General features: G+C 41.1%; 1 protein-coding gene across 1 annotated transcript; it reads left to right on the top strand.

The window, feature by feature from the left end:
- Window positions 1–13,723: 13,723 nt before the first annotated feature.
- On the top strand, window positions 13,724–23,845 carry LOC124555511 (RNA polymerase II degradation factor 1-like). Its single transcript, XM_047129457.1, has 3 exons — window positions 13,724–13,764; window positions 19,551–19,792; window positions 23,438–23,845. The coding sequence occupies exons 1-3, from the start codon at window positions 13,759–13,761 to the stop codon at window positions 23,643–23,645; spliced, it is 456 nt and encodes a 151-aa protein (XP_046985413.1). The 5' UTR covers window positions 13,724–13,758; the 3' UTR covers window positions 23,646–23,845.
- Window positions 23,846–25,232: the final 1,387 nt, after the last annotated feature.

Below are 25,232 nucleotides of genomic sequence, written 5' to 3'. Positions count from 1 at the left end.
TGATCCAGGGGTGCCTGGAAGAATTCGTAGGCATAAAACATTCGCCCAATGTTAAATCCGGTGAAATCTTAGGTTATTTTAATACCCGGTGATCAAAAAGTCAGTATAAATCTGAAAACGTAATAAACCACGGAATAATGTAGATAGAGAGGTAAAAGTTTACACAACGCTTGGAATGACATGGGGTTTTATTAGAGCAAAAAAAAAAAAAACAAAGGTCACAAAACGTCTGACAGATGGTGCTGGACAGCAAAACTGCTACCGTGACGGGTGAGAGGTACGCCGATATGTTACAGAGTCCCATCATCCTCAGCCTGGCTGATAACCACCTGCTGGAACGTACAATGTTTATGCACGATGGCGCTCCACCCCGTATTGCTAGACGCGTGAAAGACCTCTTGCGCGCGTCATTTGGTGATGATCGTGTGCTCAGCCGCCACTTTCGTCATGCTTGGCCTCCCAGGTCCCCAGACCTCGGTCCGTGCGATTGTTGGCTTTGGGGTTACCTGAAGCTGCAAGTGTATCGTGATCGACCGACATCTCTAGGGATGCTGAGAGACAACATCCGACGCCAGTGCCTCACCATAACTCCGGACATGCTTTACAGTGCTGTTCACAACATTATTCCTCGACTACAGTTATTTTTGAGGAATGATGGTGGACATATTGAGCATTTCCTGTAAATAACATCATCTTTGGTTTGTCTTACTTTGTTATGCTAATTATTGTTATTCTGATCAGATGAAGCTCCATCTGTCGGACATTTTTTGATCTTTTGTATTTTTTTGGTTCTAATAAAACCTCATGTAATTTCAAGCATGTGTGTCAATTTGTACCTCTCTATCTACATTATTCCGTGATTTATTCAGTATTCAAATTTATACTGACTTTTTGATCACCCGGTATATTGCTCAGGAGATAGCATGCCTCTCGTCCTTCTGGCGATACTTCACTGCTTTGGAAAATAAAAGAGTCGCTGTAATCATATCTCTAAACCGCAATTAGGAAGAAATTACTCTCACCACATGCAGATGAACATTTTCCTGTGTCTATAATCTACCAATATTTCGAAACATGTGTCTGTCAGCAGAGAGACTCGTAGAATCATTGGCTCTGTCGCATCATCGTCACCTGTATCACGTAGCCCAACGCGACATAAGCAGTGGCAACCTTCGACGACTCGTGCTGTCTATGAATGCTTGGCCTTGACATTCACATAATTGACGATATAAGTACCATATGGTAGGCTTAATTGTTATCGCCAGAGATATCATACTGCTCTCTGACAACGAATAAGTCTTTTATCCTGTCACAGTTCCAGATAGGTATGTCATAAAATAGTATTTTATGTAACAGGCTGGCTTCTGCACCATTAGGAACGGTAGAAGCTTACTATTCCTCTAATAAAACTGATAAGTATCACGTGTTCCACGCTGACGTCACGACAGAAGCTGTAATTAAAGCATGATGAAGTTCTTGAGATTTTTTTCTTTTATTCTTTTTTTTATTAAATTCAGACGTACAGACAGACATGCTGATGACTATGGCGAGTTTCAGTGTCACACTGTCGGGCATGGGGGTCCAGTGCTAACCTAAAAGTCGCGGGCTCGAATCCCCAAGAATGTATGTTGCATCTTTCTATATAACGTGTAAGTGTTACTAGACTGTGGTGATCGATTTTAAATTTCTCTCGTTGCGATTGCTGACGTGAATGATAATTTAATAAAAGTCTCCAAATAATGATTAAAGATGAACAGAATATTACAAATTAGACGGAGAAATAAGTAATACAAATCAATAATGAAGAACAGAAAAAGTTGGAAATAACAGTAATGATTCCAGTAGGTGTTTAATTATTCGAATACAGGATTTTAAATACTGCAAGGCAGCGCAGTTTGCACCATTCTCAGCAAGAGATCCAGATTTTTTGTTATTTAAAGTCGTTAATAGAACCATAAAAACCTAAATTTAATTATTAATTTCTTCATGGCGGGAGGAAAATTGATTCTTTCAAATTGAAAACTTGTGCGAGTGTAACAGGTATGCATTGCAGTGACAGAAAATTCAGCATCTAATTCAACGCAGTCATTAAATAAACTGTTGGTTATAAGAAACAAGTTCTTTGGTGAATAAAATGAAAATAAAAACACGTTGCACATTTTGATAAGAAATTTATCCAGAAGTTTTTCTCAAAATATTAACACCAAAATTAAGTGAGTTAGTTACTTATCAACTGTGTGCCTCTCATCACTCGGCAAAAGAATTATTATCGACATCTTATTGCTGCTTTTGGAAAAAATTACACAGAATACCGTACAGGGATATGAAATATGTAAATTATGATGCATTAGCTAATGGCTGTGTGAATATGAGTAGAAACAAATATAATCAATGAGGAGTGAGGTGCAAGCATGAGGCCACGTGTAATTTCATAACTCCCTGTTATGAACAATTACTCCATTTTACAAAGTGAGAAAAGGTCCAGCCCAGAGGCTCAAAGCAATTTATGAACTACATAAATGCTGCTCATAGGGCTTTTAAGATAAATTCAACACCTGAAGTATGTTGAAACTTGCATAATATGGTCAACATGGCTAAAGCTTGAGTTAAACTCAACCTTCGATACCGCCAAATTTGACGTTATAGTGCTAAGAGCGAGAGATTTTTTCATGTGACTTACTGAAATGATTTGATAGCAAACTTACGTAGGTATTGGGCTATGGCAACTCCAACAGTAGGGTTGATAGTTTAAAAACGCTGTCTCGTGAAGCTAATAGGCATTTTATGTTGAAATTGTATAGTACTTAGTATTAGACATTCTCTCTTTTGGCCTCTTCTTGTGAGTCGGAAGTTGTCAGGAATTTTCCATCTTTGTCAAGACCATGGTATCTCAAGACAAAATAAACGAGATGGTACGCAATGCTAGAGAACTATTTGTATTGACATTATTGTGTGAATGGTTTTCGAAATAAAACTCTGTCCTTAGGCTGTAATAAGTTTCTTAAAGACCGACAAATTCAGTGACACTGGATGAATAGTTTAGTGATGACAGCGCTAGGTAGAGAGAGGTCGTATGTAAGGACTAACGCGAAAGAACGAGACCGAACAGTAAATTTTTGTTCTGAGAAAACATATGGCCGCCATCAAAGTAAGATCCAAAATTCATTTTTTTCACTGCTCAAAAATTTCCACATTTTTTTTACCGTATAACTGCGTAGGGGCTCCGCGATTTTTGCCTTTCGGCGGAGTACAAGAATACTTCTGCAATAATCTGCTCGTCCAGGGCCGTTCAGATGCTCAATGTAAACGAAACTTGTCACAGATTAAGAACATGGTACGAGTCGAAAAATAGTCATGTAGTAATATGCTAGGAGTAATAGTTTGCCGAGCAAGATGGCCCAGTGCTTAGCACACTGGACTCGCATTTGGGAGGACGACGGTTCAAACTCTCGTCCGGCCATCCTGATTTAGGTTTTCTGTGAATTCCCTAAATCGTTTCAGGCAAATGCCGGGATGGTTCCTTTGAAAGGACACGGACGACTTCCTTCCCCACATTCCCCAACCCGATGAGACCGATGACTTCGCGGTTTGGTCCCCTCCGCCAAACCAACCAATCAATAATAATTCGTTAGTAATGCACCAAACTCCATTCTACTGTCTTGCAGTGCTACAATTAACACTTAGATATATCGCGGGATTGACGTTAAGGAAAGTGGCTTACTGGAAAATCCTGACTTACGCTTCTTTGATCTACAGTAGTACGTACTGTATACAACGTGAAAAAAGTATGTGAGAGCACGTACATTTTTAATTATTTACCATACCTTCCATGAATGGAGCATAGGAGGGCTGATTGGTTTTCGCAAGTCGTTACACTGTGCAACACTATTTTTGACGTTTGCGTAATCTTCCCTGTTTCTGAACTACTTTACTACGCTAACGTCAGATCTGTTATTAGTTTTTTTCTGTCACGTACAGTTTTTTAGCAAGTCAAGTAAACTCATTTTTCCTTTAACCCAAGTGCCAGAGAAAAAACTTTTAGTGCAAGTAAGAGGTATTTTATTTGAGTAAGATCGAGTAGTTGGCCACATTTGCGACACCCATCTGTCTGTTAGGGGGGATCTTTAGGTCATTGTTGATATGAGTTAAGTATAGTTTTGCAGCTTCTTAGAAATGAGTTCCCGCAAGTGTTTGAATATCTCAAACGTATTCTGTTATGTTTGCGATAGCTACGTAATTGCTATGCAAAGACAGGGCATACGTTGGTATAAGACTTGGTCAAAGACGAAAGTTGGCACAGCACAAGACATGCCATGCCTGTGTTGAAGAAATGACATTGTGGAAAAATGGAAAGAGAAAACTAACGCGTTTTCAATTCCCGTGGTTTGGAGGAAGCCGCAAAACCGTGCATGTTACTGTTATTTTTATATAGATAACGTTGAAGGTCATAAGACAAAAAATAAGTAGAATGTAATATATCTTAGCATTCCTTCGGCCTTACGACCATTTACCTATTCCAATTCCACCTACCATTCTTGAAGATTTCAAGCAAGGGAGAAGCTCAGAAAACGAATGCGATAATGATGATGATGATTACAAGCCGGAACCAAATTCTGCAGCAGAATTATGTAGTCAAAACGAGCTAAGTGATTTAACTCATTACTTGAATCGGACAAAGGATACCGCATGGGTCAAGACTGCTACTCAGTATAATTCGCTTGGTACAGGAACTGAGAAAAGGAATTCATAAAATTATTTAAAGAGGAAGACCACATCGTTTATTGAATTTCACTTACAATCGAAGTCGGTGGAAGTTTTTCATAGACTCTTCATAATCTAGCCTGAAAGGTGCACTTTTATGTATTGTAAATTTGTTTGGTTCAATAACCGTTGCCCATTCAGTACACCATAACGACATATATGAAAACCTCTAATCCGTTTTGAAATACGTGAACTATAAAAAAATTCTTGGACAGTATGTCGTGATTTGAAAGTAATTGGCGTTTCACGCGGTCAACAAACCCGGCTATACAAAAATGCCGTGTTTCATTCTTCAGTGAGACAGCCGAACCAAAGACAAACATTGAAAGGAAACCAACTGGCAAGAAAGAAAAACCCTCAATCCCAGTTCACAGAATATAGTAAATGAACCAATCGTTCAACCAAGCAAGATATCGTACTATTACTTCCTCTTCACATCAATCTTGGAGTAATGAATCAGTCCACTAAAGCACTTCCTAAACATGCTGACTGCTTCTTGTACTTGGTAACAAGACTCACAAAAATATTATCTGAGAAACTTAAAGAAGGAATCTTTCTGGGACCGCAGATCAGAAATTTAATGAAACACAATTTGTTTGAATGAACAATGAATCCAGTGGAAAAAATGGTTCAGGTTTCGCTTAAAGGAGTAGCGGCCAATTTTTTGGGCAACAACAAACATTCAATTTATAAAAAATGGCGAAAACAGTGTTGAAAAATTCCATGAAATTAGGATGGAACGTGAGTGTGAAGCTGAGATGTCAGTGAATAAGAAGGAGAACAGTTCCACAACGGCGGCAAGGAGATGGAAAAGAGATACGACGGAAGGAGAAACGTAAACACGGTGGCTGGCTACCGTTTTATGCAGAAGAGAGATGGCGCTGCTGAAAAGAAACTATCGAGGAAGAGAAGTTTCGTTCAGTGTCAGAGAGAACTTGAAATCAGCGAAGAGTAGTTAAGTTGGCGTACATGTGTTGTATTTATCTAGTAATTATTAGCAGTTTTAAGTGAAAATATGCCGTTGTCTACTTTAATGCAGTGTGTAGTGATTCTATACAAGGTAGAAAAATAATTAATTTTTAATGCAATTAAAAATTTCCGTGTTCCGAAAAAATGTGATTTGTACAAGAAACTGACGTGATACGGGAAAACCAAGATCAGATTTGAAATCACGTCGTTCAAAAAGTTTTAAAATGCAACACATTGTTATTAGTTCAATTTTGTCTTCACCATCTGTACGGAATAAATACATCGTAGGCTACAGAATATTCATAGTTTTTGTACTGAAAACTACACCACGCAATTAGATTCTACATCTACATCTACATAACTACTCTGCAATTCACATTTAAGTGCTTGGCAGAGGGTTCGTCGAACCACAATCATACTATCTCTCTACCATTCCACTCCCGAACAGCGCGCGGGAAAAACGAACACCTAAACATTTCTGTTCGAGCTCTGATTTCTCTTATTTTATTTTGATGATCATTCCTACATATGTAGGTTGGGCTCAACAAAATATTTTCGCATTCGGAAGAGAAAGTCGGTGACTAAAATTTCGTAAATAGATCTCGCCGCGACGAAAAACGTCTTTGCTTTAATGACTTCCATCCCAATTCGCGTATCATATCTGCCACACTCTCTCCCCTATTACGTGATAATACAAAACATGCTGCCCTTTTTTGCACCCTTTCGATGTCCTCCGTCAATCCCACCTGGTAAGGATCCCACACCGCGCAGCAATATTCTAACAGAGGACGAACGAGTGTAGTGTAAACTGTCTCTTTAGTGGGCTTGTTGCATCTTCTGAGTGTCCTGCCAATGAAACGCAACCTTTTTCTCGCCTTCCCCACAATATTATCTATGTGGTCTTTCCAACTGAAGTTGTTCGTAATTTTAACACCCAGGTACTTAGTTGAATTGACAGCCTTGAGAATTGTACTATTTATCGAGTAATCGAACTCCAACGGACTTCTCTTGTAACTCATGTGGATCACCTCACACGTTTCGTTATTTAGCGTCAACTGCCACCTGCCACACCATACAGCAATCTTTTCTAAATCGCTTTTCAACTGATACTGGTCTTCGGATGACCTTACTAGACGGTAAATTACAGCATCATCTGCAAACAACCTAAGAGAACTGCTCAGATTGTCACCCAGGTCATTTATATAGATCAGGAACAGCAGAGTCCCAGGACGCTTCCCTGGGGAACACCTGATATCACTTCAGTTTTACTCCATGATTTGCCGTGTATTACTACGAACTGCGACCTTCCTGACAGGAAATCACGAATCCAGTCGCACAACTGAGACGATACCCCATAGGCCCGCAGCTTGATTAGAAGTCGCTTGTGAGGAACGGTGTCAAAAGCCCTCCGGAAATCCAGAAACACGGAATCAACTTGAGATCCCCTGTCGATAGCGGCCATTACTTCGTGCGAATAAAGAGCTAGCTGCGTTGCACAAGAACGATGTTTTCTGAAACCATGCTGATTACGTATCAATAGATCGTTCCCTTCGAGGTGATTCATAATGTTTGAATACAGTATATGCTCCAAAACCCTACTGCAAACCGACGTAAATGATATAGGTCTATAGTTCGATGGATTACTCCTACTACCCTTCCTAAACACTGGTGCGACCCGCGCAATTTTCCAATCTGTAGGTACAGATCTATCGGTGAGCGAGCGGTTGTATATGATTGCTAAGTAGGGAGCTATTGTATCAGCGTAATCTGAAAGGAACCTAATCGGTATACAATCTGGACCCGAAGGCTTGCCCGTATCAAGCGATTTGCGTTGCTTCGCAACCCCTAAGGTATCTACTTCTAAGAAACTCATGCTAGCAGCTGTTCGTGTTTCAAATTCTGGAATATTCCATTCGTCTTCCCTGGTGAAGGAATTTCGGAAAACTGCGTTCAATAACTCCGCTTTAGCGGCACAGTCGTCGGTAACAGTACCATCGGCACTGCGCAGCGAAGGTGTTGACTGCGTCTTGCCGCTTGTGTACTTTACATACGACCAGAATTTTTTCGGATTTTCTACCAAATTTCGAGACAATGTTTCGTTGTGGAACCTATTAAAGGCATCTCGCATTGTAGTCCGTGCCAAATTCCGCGCGTCTGTAAATTTTAGCCAATCTTCGGGAGTTCGCGTTCTTCTGAACTTCGCATGCTTTCTCCGTTGCCTCTGCAACAGCTTTCGGACCTGTTTTGTGTACCACGGGGGATCAGTTCCATCTCTTACCAATTTATGAGGTATGAATCTCTCAATTGCTGTTGCTACTATATCTTTGAATTTGAGCCACATCTTGTCTACATTTGGATAGTCAGTTCGGAAGGAATGGAGATTGTCTCTTAGGAAGGCCTCTAGTGGCACTTTATCCGCTTTTTTAAATAAAATTAGTTTGCGTTTGTTTCTGGTAGATTTGGAAGAAACGGTATTGAGCCTAGCTACAACGACCTTGTGATCACTAATCCCTGTATCAGTCATGATGCTCTCTATCAGCCCAGGATTTTTTGTGGCTAAGAGGTCAAGTGTGTTTTCGCAACCATTTACAATTCGCGTGGGTTCGTGGACTAACTGCTCGAAATAATTTTCGGAGAAAGCACTTAGGACAATCTCGGAAGATGTTTTCTGCTTACCACCGGTTTTGAACAAGTATTTTTGCCAACATATCGAGGGAAGGTTGAAGTCCCCACCAACTATAACCGTATGAGTGGGGTATTTATTTGTTACGAGACTCAAATTTTCTCTGAACTGTTCAGCAACTATATCATCGGAGTCTGGGGGTCGGTAGAAGGAGCCAATTATTAACTTAAAGGATACTTTTTCGAAACCTCGTAATTGTTTACCATTTCGAGGCATAAGTTCGAAATTCAGGCGCTAGAGCAGCTCCGAGTGTGAATGTGTGTCGATGTGTGTGACAGATAAATTTTTAACGTTCTCAACAAAGGTGTGTGGGTGGCACTGAGGGTGTTGCCAAACGGGGGCCTTGGAGGGACTCTTTACAGTCTTATTCACCCACAGCCTAATGTTGAACCCCCGCGTGATCACACCACAGGAGGGCGCGAAAAAGGAAGGATGAAAAAGTATAAAAACTCTTCTCTGCTTTGGACTACGTTCAGATTTCGTCGAATAGTTTTGAACTGTCAATAGCGGTACTACCCTTTATTCAGGAGCAAAAATATCGGCTGCGCTGCAATCCAAAGGGGTCAGATCACGCTTAATGTGACTACAACCCCACGATAGAGTAGGGCTGAAACACCCCTAGGTTGGTAGAAGTGTCGAATGTTGTCAAGAACGTCGTCCTGTTAGTTGTCGCACTGTGAGCTGTAGTTCCAGATCGCTTAATGAATGGATATCAACGCCACAAGGGAAGGTGGTCGCATTGACGTCCTTCATGCCACTGCCTGAAGCCTTTTCATGTCAATTCTGAGAGATGGTGTGTCTAAAATGTTGTCCTCGATCACCCATAAGAAAACCGTGTGATTTCACCCTTAGTGTCGCGGTTCTGACCTCAATCACTGAGGCGTCAAAAGACGCATGCACTGTGGCGGTGGGCAGAATTGTAAAATTTGGTGTTAATGTGACATCATTAACCCACCTTACAGCTTACATGAACTTCTGAGCTGTGGATTTCTTTCCGCATGTGTCGACTTTCAGTCGCCGTGCCACTGAGACGTCGCAGGGCGCCACGCTTTCCCACCGTTACAGAGGAAGGTTGTTGGCACCTTTATGACAAATTTCAAACTTATGCGTCTTAATGGGAGACAATTACGGTATTTCGGTAAAGTGATTCTTAATTTTTTTGTGCATTGTAGTTTTCAGTATTTTCTAATTAGACTTTCGTGCGGTATGAAATGTCTTTCTTTACATATTTGTCGACTGAAACTTCCAGTTCTTTCCTTACACTTTCACTCCAGTTAGACAAGGCTGTTACCATTCGCGCTGTCCGTTTTTGAATACGTTCGACATTCCCAATTAGCCAATTTAGTAGGGATCTTGAGCAGTTTTCCAGTGCGGACCATGCAGGTCTTTTAAAAGATCCTTTTTCTAAGACTATATTTTTCCAGAAACTTACCAAATTTTCTAAGACTGAAACTGCTTAACGTACGCTCGGACTTTGCAACTGCTCCTCTTCACATATCTACGTATTTTGCCTTCTACAACGTTGCATGATGAAAGTAACTCAGTTAATGAGAGTTAGCTTGTGTTAAGTTAATTTCTTTACGTTGGTAGCACGTTGCCAGTCTTTGAAAGAAACATAAAAGAGACTAGGGTTTAACCTAGCGTCAACCATGAGGTCATCAGACACAGATCACAGCCTCTAGTTGGAAAGGTATGGAAATATCGGCAGCGTCGTCTTCAAAGGAATCACGCCGGCATTTGCCTTAAGCGATTTAAGGAAACCAGGAGAAAACTAGATCTGGATAACTAAACGAATATTTGAAGCGTCATCCCTCCTCGCTCGGTGCTAGTCCTTGCATCAATCTCACATATTGCCGAGATGTGACGGTATTAGCTTTTTTTAAATGTTACATATACGAAAAGTCTGACGTTTTAAGTAATACTAGCTGCAGGGTCTTAAGCATGTAACATGAACAGTATTGGTGGTGTGAGGCTTTCCCGTGACGAACCAGCTTCCAGTTGTTCAAGCGCCCTTCATGCAGAATAACGTGTTGCGTACAGCATATCGAGAAGTTTTTATTCAGTTGCAAACTTTGCTAGATATGTCATACTCACATATTTTCACCCAAAGCCTTAACTGTAGTTATATTAGTTTAGGAACACGTTTACGGAAATGAGCATTCATTACGTTTGTTCAACGAACATTTCCTTTACCACTAGTTAATTAAATTCTATGGACAAAAACTCATGATAAAAGGGCAAAATAAATTGGCCTGCATCATTACACGAACACAAAAGAAATGGAGCATCTAAATCTTTTAAGTTTCAACCATGTTTACACAGTGTCTGGATTTCTCATTGAAGAAGACCTTCCGTCTTGTTAGGTCGCCGGATTCAAACAGAGCGCAAATTATTGTTGTGAGCTGCTAAGAAACATGTCTATTGATAAAACTAAGTCCCGTTCCTTAGAAAGTCTGAACTCTGTGACATAAGTGTGTCCGTGTCCAGCTTTAGACTTGATTTCGAAAAACAGTCAAGTGCAGAAAGAGCGTTTTGCTCGAAATACATGTACTGTGAGGCAGAGCTCGATTACGATATCCTGACTGTTCCGAAAGAACAGTCGCCATTTTGATCCAGCAGCCATTATGAATTAAGACACAAAGGAATTGCAGACATTGGCTGCGAGCGGGCATCGATTGAAATCAAAGCTGAAAATTTGTGCATATATAGTTGCAATGGCCACTCTGTCCGATTAGCTTAGTGTTCTGCCGGCACGGTAACTCATTGTGTTTATTCAGAGGGCTGGTCTGCTGGCACGGTAACTCATTGTGTTCGTTCAGAGGGCTGGTGGCTCTGTAATGAAAAAATTGAGTACAGGAATCAATGATGAACTTGAAAGGTTGTCATGTGACGTCCGTCAAGACCGAACGCAACAAACAACGAACCAAATGGGAAAAAAGTGGAATGGTCAGAGCATCTGCCTAGTAAACGAAAGACCATAGTTCGAATACCGTTCCGGGACAAATATTCAACTTTCGCCATTGATCTCAGTCAATGCCCCCTCCTTGGTGTTTTAGTTGATTTGTACTGATGTGCGTAGGACTCGAAACAACACTGCATTCAGGTATGGATTTTGTGTCCTGGAGAGTTTACCATTGTGAATAAATGTGAAGTGACAGAACGTTATTTTCTAAATAGAGTTAAGTCAGTTATTCCGAAAAGAAAGATACGATACATCTCCATAATTAAAACGGAAGAAAACAACGGAAAAGTACCACTGAAACTATTGGCGTTTATGCAGCTGTTGAATCACTCAGTGCATATTTTAGAGACACCGAGTATAGGATTTCTCCTAGTTGCAGACAGATATAGTACATTTGTACACTTAGTAATGTAAATTTTACGATGTATAATTGCAGTGATACAAAATACCCCAATTGCAAAGTCGGAAGTACGTTTGTAAAAAGTGATTTCCTTTCGAAACCGTAAATCGTTTCATCAGGAGTTATCTTGTGGCTAGTAGATGGAAATGTAAACGAAACTGCAAATATTTATGTAACATTTTCTTTCCCTCTTTACCTCATTACGTTTCATTGGTTTATTTATGTGTTCTTATTCACAGGATGAGATATTTTCCCTTAAAAACGACAAATATTGAGGCTCGCATGTGAGTTCAGTGTTCTGAAAACGATTGGGTGTGTTGTTTCTGAGTTATTGGTGTTCGATCCTTGTTTCTACGGTATACGCTACTGTGTTCTCCATTTTCTTAGATGTACTCCATACAAAGTGTTTGAAGAAGAAACTGACACACATGAAGAGATGATGATATGGACTATTCTAAAGTGAAAACATAGCACAAACAATACCTTGTTTCTATGGATCCCGAGATACATCTATTTGAAACTTACAGAAATGCTGTTGATAGTTCACGTTGAGAAAGTTACTTTGTTTTATAGACACTATTTCTTTTAAGTTCAAATTCTAAAATATCACTTCCGATTCAACTTATTTTGCCCCTTGTGTTGAGCGACAATGTGTTCCTAATGGGAAATGGGACCGACAGCTCCCATTAGCAACACAGCAGCTATCTACACATTACATTTGCGACATTGTGCCTTTCATCTTTATTAATGAACGAACAAATATTTGTTCTTTGCCACATGGATATAAAAAAAAAATGATAGAAATATTTACCGCAAATGTAGGCAAGTGTTATGGATTTGTTGGTTGAATTCTCACCTCTTCATTTTGGCCACTAATAGGTAATGTCCCAGATATAATAGTGCATTATCAAAAGAAAAAGTTTTCAGTCTCCACTTAAATGTCGTAACGAAATCAAACCACCTAATATTCCAGGCAGATAGATTCTCATATAAACTCCCACTCCAGATACAATGAAAGTGAATTTTAGTTTGGTTGCTTCTAACGTTATTAACTACCGTGAAACAAGAACAAAAACGAAAACGAACTGCTCAGCACAACAACCACCGAGTTTACAATACCTGATAATCACAGATATTTCCTTACAAGAGAGCTAGCTTGTACAAATTACTAAAATTTACATTACGCAGACTACAATAAAATGATGTCCCCACCCTGTTGCTAGTCAAATGAAGAAAAAGGATCGTAAATTCCCTGCCTTCATTGGCGAAACGCTCTAAGGTTACAAGTCTTCGTCCGTTTCACATTAAAGGTACCGAGTCACTTTTTGAACGTGAGTTATAAAGAGGAATTGGCATCAAAACACGAATATTAACGTCTATTAATTTACAATCAGCTATTGCTTTTCATTTCTTATAGTATCTAATAACTGCATCTCAGAAACAACTAAGATTTGAGGATGTATGTGTCCGATTTTTCATTTTAAGATGATCAATAATATTCCTCTCGCGTCCCTACTAAAACTCTTAAATAAAATATGGAAAGTAATAAAATTGTCAAGGTGATAGTATGCATATGGCATATTTTACCGCAAACCTTTCTTTAGGACATTCGTTATTCATGCATTTGACCGCAATAACACATGTTATTTTGCTTTTGATTAAAAAGTACTTTAAAAGACGCTCAGATGGTTTGAACTAACGTCTATAAAACTTGATGCGAAAAAGTCACAGAGAAAGTGTAAGATGACCTTTTTTTCCTTCAGATTTCTCTTATCGGTAATCGTCTGCTAGCGTGTAGGAATTCCCTTGCCCTGCAAATCAAGTGTAGCGCGGCCTGCGGCTCTGCAGAGGCAACTGACCGAGATTCCGTGTAAAAGGTGTGCGGGCCACTGGGAAGAACTGGTGTGACGTCAGCAGCAACGGCGCACGCTATATGTGCGGGCACAAGGACCGCTGCTGTCAGTTGGCGTTGCGAAGCTGCAGATGATGGTGAGTACCTCAGCGCTGCCTACAAATTCACTGTCACCGCACTCACCTCGCAGTCCTTTTCCGCACGTGCTCAAGAACATTCGCCGCAACGTTCTATATACACCAGCTTTTGGACGATAGAGTTGACCTTCTTGTTAGTTATTTAAATATATGTCTCACATGTGGTCCACACTAAAAAACAGCGCACACCTGAGAGGAGAAACATGGACAGGTTGTGTTCTTAGCAAAATTTCGTTGTACCGCCTTCATTTACTAAACATAATACATCGAACCAAACAAAACTTCTACGATTCCATTCAACGACGTAACTTAGCACCGACATTTCAGATTAGGCTGCGAAACTACTCGTAGTTCGGCTGTTGAATAAGATCTCCGTTGTGAACATGTATTAGACTGTCAAAATCTCGATGAAAAATATTTATTTTCATACAGAAGTTACGTTATTCTTTAGCCGAATTAAGTTTCGAATTATTTAGAACAAGGAGGAAAAAATGTAACAGACGTGAACTCAAAACCAGAATGAAAAATATCTGACCCATTCATTTCTTCATTTTTCCATCTTACACGTATTACTCCAGTGTACATCCTATGGAATAACGGATTGTAAACATTGTTCTAATAACAAATTGTCGTGTGCGTGTTGAGGAATGAAATACATATCACGTCTTTGACGTCAACGTACTGATCAAAGGACACAAATACACAGCTTCACGAGTTTTCATTGTCACGAGAGATAAAAATAGGGTCCCGAACTCATAATTTCTTTATACAGATTGTGACATGCGGAATCAATGTCAGTACATCTCATTTGACTTCGCAGGACGTACGTGATCTAACTGTCGTTGTAGCCGATCTTTCTCATCGATATAATTACGTCAGTAAAAATGACAATAACGTCTAGTCTGCAATCCGTCTTTGTACATTGATGCTTAACATTAGTGGTGGATAGGCTAGCATGACCTTACAGGACGAAAGCTACCAGTCACAGTTGTCAAAGCGAAGTGTTTGATGTTGGGCGAAAGCCTTGTAGGAGAATAGAGCCTACTTTGATAGTTAGATTTCTGAGGATAAGCAACCCAACACCACTAGAGCCGGCCACTGCGGCGAAGGAAACGCGGAAGTAGACTGGAGGCCGCGTATGACGCACAACCAGCTAAGGCACAGCGCTATTTTGCACACTGTCACACAAAACATGTAGCTTATGAAAGCAATATCAGCTCTCGCTCACTGTACGTAAATCAATATGACGTGCAACTATATTTCTCATGCTCATTTGTTTGCGATGATGTGTGTTTTTCTCTTTTTTTTTTAATTTTATGAAACTTAACTTCTTAAACTCATTGAGAAGCTGTAACAGTGTGCTGAACCAGGAAAAACACCCGGATTTTTGTTTTTGTCCGCGCAAGACAAAGAATCGGATTTAGCTCCTGGTTCGGAACACAGTTAGAATGTCCAAGGCCGTTTCATAACGGTGCACACTCCATTGCCGAATGAAAGATTTATTGTGAGATGTATATAGTTGTCCCACACTGTAAACATACCCATGTTATTTTTGTAACTAGCATACAGAATGGTAATTCTGAATATTAGTGTCTGGTGGTTCTTTTAATGGTGGTCCCAGAACAATGAAGGTTACAAACTGACGCTGGATCATTTGGAGATCTGGTAATAAACACGTATAGTAAAAAAGTGGCTCATTAATCCGTATTAATTTGTAACTTCATAGTTTTTGGGATATCATATTGCCTTTTAGTGCGGTGGAAATAGGAAGCAGCCTTAATGTTAGGCTTGTATTTATTGCTGTCAGATAAGCAATCCCTTACATGCGTCCACCACGGGAAACAAAACTGAAAGAATGGCATTCGCACAATATTATTTTTCTAGAAAACTGATTTTCAACTTCTTATACAAAAAGTCATGTTTTAGTGGTTTCAAGTGAATATTGAGACTGGCTTTGGTTAAAAGTGCAGATATTTGGGAAATGTGAACATATATTTCACACGGAATGAATAATGAATATTTGAAACATTAGGTCCGCAAGAAGCTCATTTTACTCTCGTCTGATAACTCTGTTCTACAATAAAGTTTCTGGAAATAATATGGCACATGAGTTAAATACTCGAAGCTGTGACTGCAACTTTTTCACATAAAAAACGCTGAACTGTTTGTGGCGTCGTATCGTGATCGTACTTGCTTTAAATGGACGCCATTAATATTTCGAAAAATGTTTGCTCAGCTGTTAACTAGGCCACATATTGTGTTGACTACACTATATCTGTTCATTGATGTGTAATGCAAACTAGGAGTATTGAGGAATTTTTCTAGTTCGGTAAACACGCAAATCTGATTGAAGCCCCTGGGAAAAAATCATTGTTTAGGACTATGGATATATCTGGAGGCCGCGGTATCGACAGCTGGGCCTAGCAGTATGTTCGTGTGAAGCATCCTTGATACAATTTAAATTCCTCCTAAAATTGTGATTAAGAGAACGATATGCTGAACTTCAGAGATCGCTTGTCCACCAATGGCAGGCCCCACCGCAAGCAATTTTAGACGATCTGCTCAATATCATGGACAATTGTGTCACATCCTGTAGTGATAAGAGAGGGCATCACAATTCAAATATTCTCTATGTCACTAGCGGAGCGACGTCACACACCGTAACTGTCGCTTACAATACGTAACTGGTTTTTCTTACACCTTGTACTTGTATTACTGAGACACATATCAAAGATGTGACAAGGCAGCTTTTATACTGTGCTTGGATTATTTTGTGCCTCTTAAATATGCCTTAACTTAAATATGTAAGTACACTTTGATGTGCTACAAACAACACTGACAGTGCTCAGGACTTAATTCATCCACCTACGATTCTTTGCGCCCTGAATCTTACATCAACATGCTGCAAGCCGGCCGGAGTGGCCGAGCGGTTCTAGGCGCTACAGGCTGGAACCGCGGCCGCTACGGTCGCAGGTTCGAATCCTGCCTCGGGCATGGATGTGTGTGACGTCCTTAGGTTAGTTAGGGTCCTGGAAGCAAGTTATCTAAGGAGTGCCACAGGGGTCAGTCCTGGGCCCGCTATCGTTCTCCTTTATGTCAATGACATGTCGTCGGTTCCGCGCGCCTGTAAATGTGATTGCAGTCCCGATGACCTCAATTGTTTCTTAAGCGTCAGACCTGAAAACATTTATACTGTCATCGTCCAGATGGCTCCCAAGTCGTGTTCAGTTTGCCGCATAACTTGGGATTTAAATTCAAGGGGGAGAAGTCTGAAGAATTTTAATACGTCATCAGAAGTTATTTAGTCCTGTTTTTCGTGAATTATTATCCTCTATATCATATCAGAAAACTGTGAATAATTTAGATTAAACGTAACGTCAACTAGACATAAAATGCTGTCGTTAAGTGTGTACCTCTTTGCCCTCCAAAAGTTTCTGAATACATTTCCACAGAATGTGAAACAACTCGTGCAGCCACTCGTCCTACAGAACTTCCACTTTTGCGAAGCACTCCAAGACGGCACCAGTAGTAAAATCCCTAGATTAATGTTTTGTAAGTGCCACGACCTGGTTACTGAGAAAACGGAGAGAGTTCGAAAGAACCGAGTGGTCGACGACAGACCGTAAACACATTCGAAAGGACAAACTGACGGAGGGAGGAAGGTCATGTTTTTACGTCCAATCAACAGGAAAAACCGAGAGTAAACCAAAATGTTAAAGCCACAATAGGAAACCGAGGGAAAAACCAAGAGCAAGAATGTAATTGTGTACGACAGTAATTTTAGTGGTCCGAAAGCTTCGGGAACATCATCACAAATGAACGACACAAGCGGGCACACTTCCGTCCCACCTTACGCCGCCAGGTTTCGCGAACTGACGCGAGCTCCTAGCCGCCTGCAATTCAACCGCGAAACGAAATAACTCTGGATGCTGGTGCATCTACACTACTGGCCATTAAAATTGCTGCACCAAGAAGAAATGCAGATGATAAACGGGTATTCATTGGTCAGATATATTATACTAGAACTGATATGTGATTACATTTTCATGCAATTTGGGTGCATAGATCCTGAGAAATCAGCACCCAGAACAGCCACCTGTGGCCGTAATAACGGCCTTGATACGCCTGGGCATTGAGTCAAACAGAGCTTGGATGGCGTGTACAGGTACAGCTGCCCATGCAGCTTCAACACGATACCACAGTTCATCAAAAGTAGTGACTGGCGTTTTGTGACGACCCATTTACTCGGCCACCATTGACCAGACGTTTTCAGTTGGTGAGAGATCTGGAGAATGTGCTGGCCAGGGCAGCAGTCGAACATTTTCTGTATCCAGAAAGGCCCGTACAGGACCTGCAACATACGGTCGTGCATTACCCTGCTGAAATGTAGGGTTTCGCAGGGATCGAATGAAGGGTAGAGCCACGGGTCGTAACACATCTGAAATGTAACGACCACTGTTCAAAGTGCCGTCAATGCGAACAAGGGGTGACCGAGACGTGTAACCAATGGTACCCCAAACCATCACGCCGGGTGATACGCCAGTCTGGCGATGACGAATACACGCTTCCAATGAGCGTTCACCGCGATGTCACCAAACACGGATGCGACCATCATGATGCTGTAAACAGAACCTGGATTCATCCGAAAAAATGACGTTTTGCCATTCGTGCACCCAGGTTCGTCGTTGAGCACACCATCGCAGGCGCTCCTGTCTGTGATGCAGCGTCAAGGGTAACCGCAGCCATGGTCTCCGAGCTGATAGTCCATGCTGCTACAAACGTCGTCGAACTGTTCGTGCAGCTGGTTGTTGTCTTGCAAACGTCCCCATTTGTTGACTCAGGCATCCAGACGTGGCTGCACGTTCCGTTACATCCATGCAGATAAGATGCCTGCCATCTCGACTGCAAGTGATACAAGGTCGTTGGGATCCAGCACGGCGTTCCGTATTACCCTCCTGAAGCCACTGATTCCATATTCTGCTAACATGTCAATGGATCTAGACCAACGCGAGCAGCAATGTCGCGATACGATAAACCACAATCGCGATAGGCTACAATCCGACCTTTATCAAAGTCGGAAACGTGATGGTACGCATTTCTCCTCCTTACCCGAGTCATCACAACAACGTTTCACCGGGCAACGCCGGTCAACTGCTGTTTGTGTATGAGAAATCGGTTGGAAACTTTCGTCATGTCAGCACGTTGTAGGTGTCGCCACCGGCGCCAACCTTGTGTGAATGCTCTGGAAAGTTAATCATTTGCATATCACAGCATCGTCTTCCTGTCGGTTAAATTTCGCATCTGTAGCACGTCATCTTCGTGGTGTAACAATTTTAATGGCCAGTAGTGTATCTCGTTCTCGATGTCCCAGTCTGTTTCAGATTCTAAAGAAAATTTGTGTACGTTGCATCTGCAACATTCGTGTGTCTTAGTTGTGATGAAAATGCTTGGTTGTATGAATGTGGACCAAGAAACTTTTCTTTCCTGATGTTTGTCGAGAGATGCATTGGAGCACCACCGTATACTCCAGGAGTATGAAAAGCTTCATTGCATTTGTCTGTGTAACCGTTTATTTAATTGCTTCGTACGCAAAGCATGGATTACTGGGACCATATAAGCTACGTGACTACCATATGCTATGTCCACTTCATCAGTATCTCAGTGAGCACGCACCACAGCATTTTACATGACAGATCAAAGGCCTGTCGCCTCATCATAATCCCAACATTAGGTCTGAGTTATTTTCTGTGGTCACCGATTGTCAGTCTTTTTCTCCATTTGCACAGTCGGCCCTGAGAGCAGTGCTAGTGCTGTCGCTGGTGGGAGCGGTGATGTCGCAGTACAAACCGTCGTACGCGGGCAGTGGGTGGTCGTACCCCGGCCCTCTGCCGCAATTCACGACTGACGTCGGGCTCGACAACCGCGTGGGTCTGGAGTCCACCAGCAGCACACTCTCACCTGAAGAGGACGTCGCATCGCTCGTCTCTGCCTGGCCGGCTGACCGTCAGCCCTTCTGGTTCGTCAACAGGTATGTAGCTCCAACTCTCGGTTCATCTTACACTTGCTGGGCTGAGTACTGAGTACTGAGTACTGAAAAGTACTCCACTGCAGTGCTATATTTGCGACATAGTATGCTGCTCCTTCGTACGTCGGTAAGACAATGACAGATATAATGAACAACCTATTGTTACTGTGGAATTATTTTCTGTTTCCAAACTACTCAGACAAGCTACTCAACCACCTAAAGTGATGGAATGGATCTGAAGTTAACAAGAAACATAAAAGCAGATCAAGATGGCGAGACGGATTGACTTGGTATTAACTACTGAAAAAAAAGAGAGCAAGAATTCCTCTACAACCTTGACTGACTACAAAGTGGCAGTTATCTCTTCCTCCATCGGAAGTTCTTTCGTGACCAACGTTATAAGGTGGATGAAAACTACAAGGACCAAGTGAAAACATTTTTATGTGTAGAAAACTAGTTTATGGTGCATAGAAAGCAATGATAATTAACAGTGGGAAATATTTACTTTCTGTAACTTGGTTTCCCGAGATGTCTCATATAACGTGCAGTACACTATACACCCCATGATGCAAAGTATCAGGACATATCTATGTAATGCGGTATTGACAACTACACGTCACGAGAGGCGGACATACCAATATAACAGGAGGTGAGGATCGTTGTGCTGTCAGTAGAGAAACAGTAACAGCAGAATGAGTTGGTCGGGAGAGTTCAGTTGACTTCTAACGTGGACTAGTCATTGAATGTCACCTGACTAACAAATCAGTCAGGAAAATTTCAACCATTATGAAGCTACCCAAGTCGACTGTTGGTGACGTGACTTTGAAGTGGAAACGTGAAGTAACTACCACAACTACACCAAGACCAGGTAGATCTCATGTATTGTTGTACAGGGACTGTCAAACATTGCAGAGGGTAGCTGTAAAAATCGCATGAAATCAGCGGTAGGAATCATTCAAGAGTTCCAAAGTGCTACCAGCAGTCCAGATAGCGCAATGACTGTGCTTGCTTAGTTCAAAAGAATACGGTACAGCGGTCGGACAGCTCATCATAAACCATACATTTCTGCAGTCAGCGCTAAGCCAAGTTTAAGGTGGAGCAAACAGCGACGCCACTGGACCGTGGATGAATGGAAAAGAGTTTGGAAATTACTCTAAACCCTGCGGCAAGCCAGTGGAAGGGTTTGGATTCGACGAGAGCCTCTAGAACGTTAGCTGCCATCATGTGTAATGCCAACAGTAAAGTACGGACGAGGTGGCGTTACGGTATGAGTCCTTTTTCCGCGGTTAAGGTGTGATCCACTTATTTCGATTAAGAAACACTAAATGCGGAAGGATACTAATACATTCTACAACATTGTGTACTAACTACAGCAGAGAATGATTTCAGAAACGTTCATTTTTTTGTATCGACATGACTAAGCACTCTATAATGAAGAATTATCCATGGGACAACGGTTTTTAGAAAATAACTTTCCTGAAATGGACTGGCTTAATCAGAGTCCTAACTAGAACCCAACGAAACACATTCGGGATAACTTACACTTTCACTCCGTTCCAGACCCCAGCTTCCAACATATCTACCTTCTCTGGTTTCTGCTCTTGAGAAAGAATGGGCCACTATTCCTCAACAGACATTCAGACACCTCACTGAAAGTGTCCTCAGCAGCGTTCAAAACGTCATGAAGGCGGAAGGTGGACACAGGACGTATTAATGTCCAGTAATTGGTGTCCTGATACTTTTTGTCAGAAAGTTTATTTATTTATGATTTTATGATTTTTCATTTTTACTCATGAAAGCCAGTACTTTAGGAGTCACTCGCTGTGGGGTTTTTAGAGAGAGAGTAGGAACTACTTTTGAAGTTCGCCATTTCTTCTCTAAATACTTTCTTCGTATATCTTTATTGCTTTTCATTTGCGATTTTCATGTGTCCTCTTTTAGATATTCCGTATTTTAGCCCTTACTTCTCTCTCTTCTTGCACCATTACAAGACGTTGTAGCTCTCATTTTTTTTTGTCTTCCCAAAAATGTGATGATGTGCTTTCCAGTTCCTTACTCTCATTTTTGCGCTGTCTGACATTTTTGCAGCACAACCAATATTCCAGCACTGTACCTTTCACAGGGTTCTCAATTTTTTCTCAAACATTGCACGGGCTATTTCCGTTGTAAAGAAAGGAAGCAACAAAGGCGGTTGGAGCTAATATGTTGTCGACGACGAAGTCATTAGAGACGTAGTGCAATGTCGGATTGGACAATGGTGGGGAAAGAAATCTGCTGTATTCTTTCTTTACAAAGAATCTCTCTCGATATTCACCTTAAGCAATTTTGGTTAACAATAGGAAACGTAAATTAATATGTCCAGAAGGGTATTTACCGCCCGCTCCTTCTGAATGCGAATCCTGTGTCTCAGTCTTTGGGCCGTAAGGGTCGTCACTCACGTCTTGGTGGCTCCTTAGATTGTGTCAAATGTAGTGTGTCTACTCCTATTCTACTTTTGTATTTCTAATTCTTAAGTTTTAGAGGTACTATTTCAGTGTCATCTCTTGACAAATGTTCATTTCACTTCAAACTATTCTGGTTTATTATTTCACTGAGGACGCATACGTGTAGTTTGTTTTTAGTGGTCGATAATCCTGTATGCACTCGTACAACCTTTTCCTCTTGTAAGAAATCCCTTTTGTTGCCTGTGTATTCCACTTATTTATTCGTAAAGACTTCACATTAGCTTTCATATAACATATTGTGACAACCAAATTCTTATGGAATTTCATTACCGTCCATGTTTTGTGCTTTGTTTTTGGAGTTTCTGCTAATGGTTCCGTAACAGAAATGAAATTTATATAATTTTTTTTACCATATTGCCTATAGTCGTTAGCTGTTGCACATGCCCTATACCGGAAACTTTTAGTTGATTTATTGTTTCATTTAACGGATAATCTTTGGACCTTTTATCCAGGACTTATAAAAGCCATTTTTTTGTTCCGGCGGTATTTTTTGATTATTATTTGCATTCTATCGTAAAGGTGCGAATATTTCAATAGTGACTGATTCCAGTGACAAAGGCCATTCTGGTTTTCAAGACAAACTGCGGGCACGATTCTTGAAATTTTCTAGGCTTAAGGAGTATTTCATGAAGTTTCAGGATTGCAGCCGGATGACAACCATTCATCCATCTTCAGGTGAGTGTTTGCACTGGAGATCGCTAGTTCAAATCGCTAACTTCATACAAAAAACTGGCCTGGAGAGACATGCTCAAAGGCAGCTGCTGCGTGAATGACGTCTGTTGGGTTTCGCGCCCTCTGTAATTCAGATGTTGAATTAATCATCTGAATTGTAGCTCGGCAGCCCTGATTTCGACAGAGAGCGCGTACGTAGTATCACTATTGCGCATGCACCAGCGTACCATTGAGGGAGCAATATTCGAAGAGGGCGCGAAACTCTAAAGAGGTCATTCATATACCGGCTGCCTTTGCGCACCAATTTTTTTGTAAAGCTAGCGATGTGAACTAGCAATCTCCAGTACAAAACACCCCCCTGAAGATGGCTGAATGGTTGTCAGTCGAATTATCGTGGCAATCCCGAAACGTCGTGAAATAAACTGCGGGTAAATAGATGTTTTAGCTAACTTTGGGAACGCATGCTGTGCAGGGACCAGATCCAGCAGCACATCGGACGACCGCAGCCTCAGGCCGGATCTCAACCGCAGACGCAGCGTCCTCAGACGCAGACGCAGCAGCCCGAGCAGCCGCAGGCGCAGACGCAGACGCAGCAGTCTGTGCAGACACAGACGCAGAAGCCTGAGCAGACGCAGCCTCAGAGACGCACTTTCCCCCAGGCAGCTTCCAGTCGGCAGTAGCCTCTATTCTCACATATCATACATACTGCAAATGTGATGTTACTAGACATCTGATACTGATAAACAGTTTTATAATAAAACTGTAAAATTGTTTACTTGCTTCCTCTAAGGTGCCAAAACATGTAATCACATTTTATTTTTTACTAAAATAACGATTCGTTTCTCTTTAAGACTGACAATAAAACAGTTTAGTAATTTAATTCGTGTTACTTTTATTTTTGTGTTTAGATTATAAACAGAACAATGAAAATACTTTAACAAGACACGTACAAATTATTTCCATTAACGACGGAACATCCTTACGACAGATTTAGCAGAAATGTGTAGTTACATCGGTATTTTCTAGGGCTCCCTACCTCAATCAGCAAAATCGGAACTCTCTTAGGAACACTTCGTTGTCCATCTGATTAATACCCCTTTTTCTCACGAGTGGGTAGAAAAATCTTGTCGAAATTCATGCCAAATTACACCCTTGGCGGTGTAAAAAATTTAATTTTTGAGTCAATGAAACCAAAATATACGGCCATTTACGTAACAAATTTTGATACTCGCAAACACACTCATCAAAATCTGTAGACGAACTAACTGTATACATAATTAAGTTTGTGCGAAACTCTCAGAGCGCGAGACCTGTTCACAAATGATTCAAATGGCTCTAAGCACTATGGCACTTAACATCTGAGGTCATCAGTCCCCTAGACTTAGAACTACCTAAACCTAACTAATTTAGGGACATCACACACAGCCATGCCCGAGGCAGGATTCAAACCTGCGACCGTAGCAGCAGCGCGGTTCCGGACTGAAGCGCCTAGAACCGCTCGGCCACAACGGCCGGCGACCTGTTCACACTTGTCCGATTTTCCTTTATTTTATTTTCACCATAGCATCACGAATACTTCTAAGATCTTTTATGGCGGTCTGAACCGGCTGTCGACTCCATCCACATAGTAGCTCTGCAATTCACACCTAAGTGCCTGGCTGTAGCTCATGCCATAGCAAAGCACCCATCTATTACATATCGAATAAGAAATCGACTTTACCCTCTTCACAGCCACATACATACATACATACATACATACATACATTAATCCTTGTTCCATAGATCATGAATACGACATTTCGTAATGATGTGGAACGTGTCACTTTAACATAAGTTTTCTTTACACAAAATAATTAATTAATTAATTCTTTTTTTTACAGTTATTAATTTATCTCTAAGAATTCATCTATTGAGTAGAAGGAGTTGTCATTCGGAAATTCTTTTAATTTGCTTTTAAACGTTGGTTGGCTATCTGTCAGACTTTTAATACCATTTGACAAATGACGAAAGATTTTTGTGGCAGCATAATTCACCCCTTTCTCTGCCGAAGTGATATTTAATCCAGAATAGTGAATATCATCCTTTCTTCTAGTGCTACACACAAAGTGGTCAAAAGCCGATGGCTGTCCATTATCATTCATTCCATAGGTGCCAGCCATGCAACTTATTGTGTGTGACAGTTACTGTTGTTACTAGTATTGTGTTTAACCTCCGGTATTTTTACTACGTTTAGGTATGATAAAGTCGGAATTTCAATGCGGTTGATC

The sequence above is a fragment of the Schistocerca americana genome, chromosome X (genome assembly GCF_021461395.2).
Source record: "Schistocerca americana isolate TAMUIC-IGC-003095 chromosome X, iqSchAmer2.1, whole genome shotgun sequence".
NCBI classification, from domain to species: Eukaryota; Metazoa; Arthropoda; class Insecta; order Orthoptera; family Acrididae; genus Schistocerca; species Schistocerca americana.
Note: the sequence above shows the minus strand (reverse complement) of the source record. Positions and strands in the feature narration are given on the sequence as shown.

Bases quoted from the DNA above. Each gene is read 5' to 3' on its own strand.
- LOC124555511 (XM_047129457.1), top strand. The intron at 19,793-23,437 runs GTATGTAGCTCC...CATGCTGTGCAG, and splicing joins CCCTTCTGGTTCGTCAACAG to GGACCAGATCCAGCAGCACA.